This window comes from Quercus lobata, chromosome 6, assembly GCF_001633185.2.
Source record: "Quercus lobata isolate SW786 chromosome 6, ValleyOak3.0 Primary Assembly, whole genome shotgun sequence".
Taxonomy (NCBI): Eukaryota; Viridiplantae; Streptophyta; class Magnoliopsida; order Fagales; family Fagaceae; genus Quercus; species Quercus lobata.
In genome coordinates this window covers 30,111,764-30,119,381 of record NC_044909.1, presented here as the reverse complement: position 1 = coordinate 30,119,381, position 7,618 = coordinate 30,111,764, and the positions used below count along the sequence as shown (strand labels likewise).

Below are 7,618 nucleotides of genomic sequence, written 5' to 3'. Positions count from 1 at the left end.
GGTTTTCTGCATTTTCGAGCATTGCTTGTTTCTTTGCACTCATATCACTGTGGGAAAAATCGTGAAATCTATGTGATTGTTGTAAATAGATCTTCAAACTTATCATGAATGATTAGTGAATGGTTATGATGATCTTGAGACATGCATAGACTTGTGTCTATATATCTTCCCACTCTTTATTTTTGTTTTTGCTAAAAAGAGCTCATAAAATGTAAATCTCCAAATGAAAAGAGATATTGAGCTGCAAAAGCCTATCGCACACTCTAGTATTCGACTAGGAAAAAGGGTAAGCGACCTAAAATTGAAGTGATTGTTTATTCAAAAAGCCAAAGGCTAGTTCATTAAAGTGAAATATCAAATATCACTCTCACAATGAGAGGTGATTGTCTCAAAAGATCAAAAAGATCAAATGTTATGATTGAAAGTGGAGTCAAATGTAAAGCTCCAAGATATGTTATCAAGTTTTGTGGGAGGTCATATATACATATTTCTATAATTGAGATGGATCACATGATCTAGTGCTAATTGTGTATGCCTTGGTTGAATTAATCATTGAAGTTTCACATTAAACTAAGGACTATCTCATTGTTGATATCCACACACAACACACAAGTTTATGTTCAATAAATGCCATATTCATTTGTGTGATTGTACTTGATGAAATGTGTTTTCACATGCTCAATATTTGTTAATTCAAGTACAAAAAGATCTTTTAGTGTTTTAGGTATTTTTGGAAAGTATTTTGTTAGAAAAATCTGAAAATTTTCAAAAATCCATTTTTGCCCTGTTTTGGCGACTCAATCGAGGGTAATTCAAGTCGCGTGCCTCAGTCGCGTGTTCGCGGGTCATATTTGGCGATTTGTTTGCGAGTGGAAGGTCCAGTCACGAGGGTTACTCAGAGATTTTCGCGGCTCAGCTCACGACTCTCTCGCTGGTAGACCTTCCAGTCGCGAAAAACACTTAGAAAATTTTTTCAACTTTTGTCTTTGAGTGTTTTGGCGGCTTGAATTGGTGACTTTGTGGCAACTCACTTCAGTCGCGAAAAACGCGTGTTTGGCAAAAGTAGGGACAGTTTTTAAATCTTTTTCAGTTTTCCCCTCGAACTTTTGTGACTATTCATCTTCTCTCACAACTGTCTCCTTCCCAAACACTCCGTGCTCCCATTTCCAAACTCCATTATTGCGTGTTTTCTGCTCAAAATCTTCAAGTAACAGGTATGGGTTTTCTTTCTTGAACTCCTTTCTACTTGATTTTGTGTTTTTCCCCCTTGATTATTCGCATTTGTTTATGTTTTTGAGATGGGTTTGTGTTTCAGCTATTGCTCTATGTTCATGCTTAGCTTGTGGATGCTGTTGCTTGAGTTTGAAATTATTTTAGTTGTTGTTTTTGGTCTTCATCTTGTGCTTAGCTAATTTTTTTTTTGGTTACTCATTTTATCTAAACTTGTGCTGATGAGTTGATTCAAAATGTTCCTATTGTAGATGTGAAGTTTATTGTGCTAAATGTGCATGTTCTATTGTGTGAATCTATTGGGAGTATCTGTGAGTTTTACTATGCTGATTATGAGTCATGTCATTTTCATCCCATTGTATGTCTCAGTGACATATATCTGTCTTTAGGATGTTTTCTATCTCTGCTGCTTTAATACTCCCCTGCATTCTCCCTGTTGTTCTTGTGTTTTCTCTTTTAGGCTTGTTCATCCATGTGGCTATTTTAAGTAGCATAAGGTTTAAGTGTTTAAGTTCATCTGTGTGGTTGCATTTTTTTTGTTGTTAATGACATAGTACTGATTAGTTCTGCACATGTATTACTCTATGTTGTTGTGGCCTCTTCTGATTGTTCACAGATGGCACCTTCATCCCCAAAGAAGAAAACACCTGCAAAGAAGGTAGATAAGAGGATGAAAATGGACCCTAACTTGTTCAGGTTTGTTTCCCACTTTGAGAGATACAAGGATTTCTTCTTAAAAGCAGGAATTATTCAAGAAAGGTTTGTGGATTTGGAGGATTTAAGGAACACGTTTATCCCCAACTGTTTTGAAGGGAAAGGATGGGAAAAGTTTCTGAGTGATCTCCCTGTAGTGTGTGAACCCCTGATTAGGGAATTTTATTCAAATGCTGTGATAAGGGAGGATGATCTAAGCTGCTGGGTTAGAGGTAAAGAGTTCACTTTGGATGCACATGACATTGATGATGTACTAGGTCTTGAAGGATTAGAAGATCAGGAGTTTGTCAATTACAAAGATAGGATAGTGTCTATTGAAACTGTTCAACAGAGGATAGGTGGACAAAGAGAAGGGAAATGTCCGAATACCACAGCTTTTCCAGTGGACATGAGGTGTCTAACTATAATCATGATATTTAACCTATATCCTATAAGGAAGTTGACTACAATCAACTGTGCAAGAGCAATTTTTCTGATAGATCTCAAAGAAAAGTCATTCATTGACATCAGTTCCCACATATATGACACTATTGTGGATAAGACTAGAACCACTTCTAGGCCAAAACTGATCTTCCCTAGTTTGTTGATGAGGATCTTTAGAAAGAAGGGTGTTCCAATCCCTCGAGTCATCAGTCCCATGTCCACACCTTCTGCAATTAACAAGCTTACCTTCAAAAGGATAAGTGTTCGGCTTCTAGGTGATGAAGGAGAGGGTGTCCCAATGGAGACTGAGGCAGAGGCAGCAGGGCATGCATCAACCTCAACACCCAGGAGGAGTGGCAAAAGGACTAGAGCATCAACTTCTTCAGATACACCTCCAGATGCTTTTCAAATCATTCTGGAACGACTTGATGGGATCAGAGGAGTCCAGACTGAGCACTCTGAGAGGATGAGAGCCATGCAAAACCAGATTGATATTTTGTCTGCAAAACTTGACAGCTTCACCACCCAGCATGGACAGTGACCCTTTGGCCATTCCGGTCAAAAAGGGGGAGATGTTTTTTCTGTTGTTGATGAGATTGTTGATGAGAAGCAGAAAAGCAGCTCTTAAGGGGGAGTAATGTGTTGAGGGGGAGTTGTCAAAATCAGAGACATTGTTTATATATGCTTATGTTTTGGGTATTTAATGTTTATATGGGTGTGATACACTATGGTTTTTGGTGTGTTCTTGTTTCTAACTCATAACTTATAATCTTGGTTTAATCTTTTATATACATTGTTGATGTTATTCAACCTATTGTGTTTTGTTGATCTTGGTTTAATATTGTGTTTGTACCCATGTGCTTATGTAAACTTTTAGGGTTAATGTTTTTATGCATATTCTGTAGGCTTTATGGTTTGTACCTTGCTTAATGCAGCCTTTTATGCTATGTTGAAATCAGTACTTCTATCTAAATGTCTTGCATTTTGATTTATGTACTGTCACTCTTGTGCCCTTGTAGGATTGTTCCTAGATGCATATACTTTGTGTATTATGCATTGGTTGAGTATTGAGCATACAAGTATCTTGCCTTGTTCTTGTTAAGTTGTATGTTCAAGTGTTCATTCCAAGTGTGAATGAGCACTGTGATCACTACCTTGTGGTGATTACTTGGTTGATCAAGCCTTGATTTGAATCTTCACTTCATCTTTGCTTGATCACCTTAAGCTTGTTTCATATGCATTTCATGTTTTTCTGCATACAATGATCATGGTGTATTGTTGTATTTCATGAGTTTCATGTTCTTATGATTCAAGTGCTTCACAGCTTCCAGAGTTAGGTGTGAATGAGTTTTGTTCAACTATTCCCAACTCACATGTTAAGTCTAGAGTTTGTTTTAGGGTTTTGTCACGGAATAGCCAAAGGGGGAGATTGTAAGGTTGAATTTAATCAACCATTTTATTGGCTTTATTCCGTGCCAAATTTGCTTGTATTTCAACATTTAGTAACCTTGTATTTAGGTGGGCTTGTTGTAAGGATAGTGAGTGAGATAGAGTGAAGTTTGCTCAAGAGTGTGTAAGAAAACAGAGACTCGCGGCTTGGCCTCACGGGTGACTCGCGACTTTAAGCCGCCAGACGCAGCACACGTGCCAAGCATGCCAGAAGTTGAACAGTCATGCTAGTTGGAGCACTACAGGACAACTGACCATACGGTTATCTCGCAACTGGATCTCGCGACTCAGTCAAGTCGCGAGGTTAAGTCGCGAGCCACCCTTGTTTTGTAAATTCTGACATTTCACATTCCTCTCTTACTCCAGTATAAATACCCCTTTTACCCACAAATGAAAGAGAGGTTCCAGAGAGAATTTTGAGAGAGAAACCCTAAAGAAAAACAAGATTGATTCACCCACAATCTATACATTAGAGTCTCTTCAAATTCCTCAACTCTCTTCCTCTCCATTGTCAAATCCTTGAGAGGCATTTTACCAAACCTTGTTTTCACCATATTCATCACTGTGAGAGGGCTATTTGGATTTCTGGGAAGCAGTTAGGAAGGAACCAATCTACATTGGTTGATGCTACGGTCTAGTAGCGGAATCTGGGAAGCTAGAAAAGAAAAAGGTTCGGCGCAACCTCGTTGGAGCAAGAAGCTTGGAGGGCTTAAGTGCACTGGGTAGATTAGGCTTGGAGGGTCTATTGCTGTCCATGTATCCCAACTATATTTTCTAGTGGATTGTTTACCGCTTGGAGGGCGGCGGAGAGGTTTTACGCCGAGGGCTTCGGTTTCCTCTTCGTTAACACATCGCGTGTTGTCTTTGTGTTTGCATCTTCCTTCCCTTTTATCTTTGCCTTTTTATCTGCTGTGGGTTGTGATTTTAATTTGGCTTAGATAGTTTTTCCAATTCCATATTATAGCTTATATTAATTTTCCGCACACTAGTTGTTTGACATAATGTTTGAATTGGTTAAGTTGTAATTTGGGGGTCTAAACGTTCATGGGTGTTTATACACATATTTGAACTCTCAATTTATTTCTATACTGCTTCTACAACAAACTATCTCCAAAAGCACAATACCAAAACTGTATGTGTCTGCTTTAACAGATACTAAGGCATTCTTTTGCCATTCAGGTGCCAAGTACCCAGCTTTTGCTTCAATTCCCATAGTGGTTCTTGATTGATTTGGCACTAACAGCTTTGCCAACCCAAAATCAGATATCTTTGCAGTCCATGTATCATCCAAGAGTATGTTTTGAGGCTTTATATTGCAGTGGATGATATGAACTTCACACTCTTCATGCAGATAGAGAATCCCTTTGGCAACATCAAGGGCAATTCTCACTCTTTCTTTCTAAATGGGGCGCATCTCAGCCTTGAAGAGAAGATCTGCTAACGAGCCATTACTCATGAATTCGTAAACTAGAAGCTTCCTAGAGCCCTCAATACAAAAACCAAGTAATCGAATCAAGTTTCTGTGATGAGTTCATGCAATTGCAGTCATCTCAGCTCGAAATTCCCTTTGCCCTTCTTCCACTACTTTCTCTAGTCTTTTAACAGCATAGCTTCGTTACCTTCAGATATAGTCCCTTTATAAACAGCTACAAAAAAACCCCTACCTAACTCTTCCTTGAAGTCATCTGTTGCTTTCTCAAGCTCGCTATAAGAAAATGATCTAGAGTTAACTCTTCAGTTAATCCCAAATTTGCATTTCCCAACAGCCTTCTATACCTGAAAAGTTGACGCCTGTATCTGAAGAAACTACAGATTGCAAAGATGAAACAAAAGCATGAAATGGAACCCAAACTTACAGAAAGAATCAAAATCAGACTTCTTTTGCTTTCAGTCAAGACCGTTGGAGCTAATGGGGGATTATGGTCTGGTAATGGTATTCTGAGATCATCCCTTATCACCTTAAAGAAGGCAGTATATGAAAAATTATCACTTACTCTGCCATATCTTAGTGGAAGCTTAAATTTGGTACACTCATCACCTGTATACAATACCGCCCCACATTTACAATCTTCCAAGCAAGATTTGCAACAATCTTCCTTCTCCATTTGTACCACCGAGTAAGGATAATCACTCCACCACAGATTCTCTAAAGGAACAATACTGTACAACATTGATGGATGTTTACTGCGTCTGCAATCATCGTCACTTGAGTTCTTGTAACAGCCCAGGAACAACTTACTGGCGTTAATGAAATGAAATCCAGGATAGCATTTACAGACATCTTTGTTGCCCATGCCTGAGCAGTAACTGTTGAATCCACAGATACCCTTGACTTCACATAGGTTAGACAATGCGGACCACTCCAGCAACACATCAGAGCCATTACTGCTCTCAAAGCGGTGTAAATACAATCTAAATATCCCATCTGCATCGAGTGTTGCACGATGGATAGCAGTCCTATTCTTGCTAGGGTAGGAGCTATTTGCCAAAATGTGTTCACGCAAATCACCACCACTAAGGAATAGAATGCCTATATGACTAAGAATAAGCTGTACATTGAAACCGCTATTAGGAGTGTCAGATGACCGATAAGCATCATCTGATTCTGCCGAGCTATTTACAGGGTAGCCAACAAGGTTTCCATCTTTCTGCATTTGAAGGAAAAATCTTCCACTTGATTGGTCTGATGTAGACACGCTAGAAACCAGTTTATACCCAGAAGAAAGATTCTGACCTCCTAGTATGGTGTCAGTTGGAAAATCAAAGCTCTCCCAAATGACAGAGAAATCATTGCCGTAGAGAACAAAATTACCAGAATCAAGCATAGCAGCTGAAACTAAAGGAGCAGGATCAAGCATTTGAGGAATTAACTTTTCTATGCCTTTCTCAATTTTTAGCAGCAGCTTACCATCTCTAGTTAAGTCCAGAGAAGCGTTTGAGGAGACAGGTGGGTCATCTCGATTTGCTGTCCAAATTATTGTTTTCTCAGTTTGATGAATCAACCATATTCCAATAAGAAAGCCATCACCTTGTTGGTAGAAACCAAATGCAAAAAGACCAGAAGGTGAGAGGCAAGAAGTATGGTTTGCACTGGGGGAAAGCGAAGACCCTAAGTTGATCACATTGGAGTGGTTTTGCCGAGCGCTTGAATCAATTGAAAGTGAGAAAACAAGCAGTAAGAGTAGAACTGGTTTGGAAATGGAAGTCATGAGATAAAGAATGAAAGAGGAGTATTAAGAGAATTTTGTCCAAAATTTATTGTAATTCTCTGAATAACTATAAATTCCCGAGTGTTAAATGGAACAAAAAGAAACAACCCAGGCAATTACACGGAGTTAGTTGCTGCCTAAAGTAGACTTGACTTGTTGACTTGACTTAGCTTCATCTGTTGCTGATAAGAAAACAAGCATTTTGTTGGTGCTGCTGGGTCCTAAACAAAAACATACCACAAGATTTATCATCTTTCTCAGCCACAGTCTTCAACAACTGAAATGGTATGGCCATTTCCTAAAGAAGACAAAGCTGATTGACCCAACCCAACCTCCATAAAGTTTTCCACAGGGCATCTTTAAGTTTTTCAACTCTAGAAAACGTAAATTCAAGAAGATCCAGGGACGCAATACCAAATTATTGAACCCAAAGACTTTTTTTTGGATAAACATAGACCGTAGTGTATTTTATCATTATAACATCAGGAAACAATAAAATGTTACTATATTTTTACAACCCTTGTATAATATTTTATTATTTTTATTTAATTTTTGTTTGGCAGAGACTGATACTTTAGTTATTGTAAAAATAT

The 7,618-nt window shown here is 38.5% G+C and overlaps 2 protein-coding genes across 2 annotated transcripts in view; both read right to left on the bottom strand.

Moving 5' to 3' along the window:
* Positions 1-5,029, bottom strand: part of LOC115950100 (inactive protein kinase SELMODRAFT_444075-like) — an 8,055-nt gene extending 3,026 nt beyond the window's left edge. The window contains exon 1 of the mRNA XM_031067349.1: positions 4,906-5,029. Within this exon, the coding sequence (XP_030923209.1) occupies positions 4,906-5,029 (124 nt within the window). The remainder of the gene's footprint in view (positions 1-4,905) is intronic.
* On the bottom strand, positions 4,903-7,320 carry LOC115950099 (G-type lectin S-receptor-like serine/threonine-protein kinase LECRK1). Its single transcript, XM_031067348.1, has 3 exons — positions 7,263-7,320; positions 5,673-7,003; positions 4,903-5,592 (listed from the first exon to the last, which is right to left on the bottom strand). Exons 1-3 carry the CDS (start codon positions 7,318-7,320, stop codon positions 5,587-5,589), a joined length of 1,395 nt encoding a protein of 464 aa, XP_030923208.1. The 3' UTR covers positions 4,903-5,586.
* Positions 7,321-7,618: the final 298 nt, after the last annotated feature.

Excerpts from the sequence above, each read along its gene's own strand:
- LOC115950099 (XM_031067348.1), bottom strand. The coding sequence starts at position 7,320 with ATGGCCATACCATTTCAGTTGTTGAAGACTGTGGCTGAGAAAGATGAT. Across the intron at positions 7,004-7,262 it reads GAAAGATGATAAATCTTGTG|TTCTACTCTTACTGCTTGTT; the intron begins GTATGTTTTTGT and ends TTTCCAAACCAG.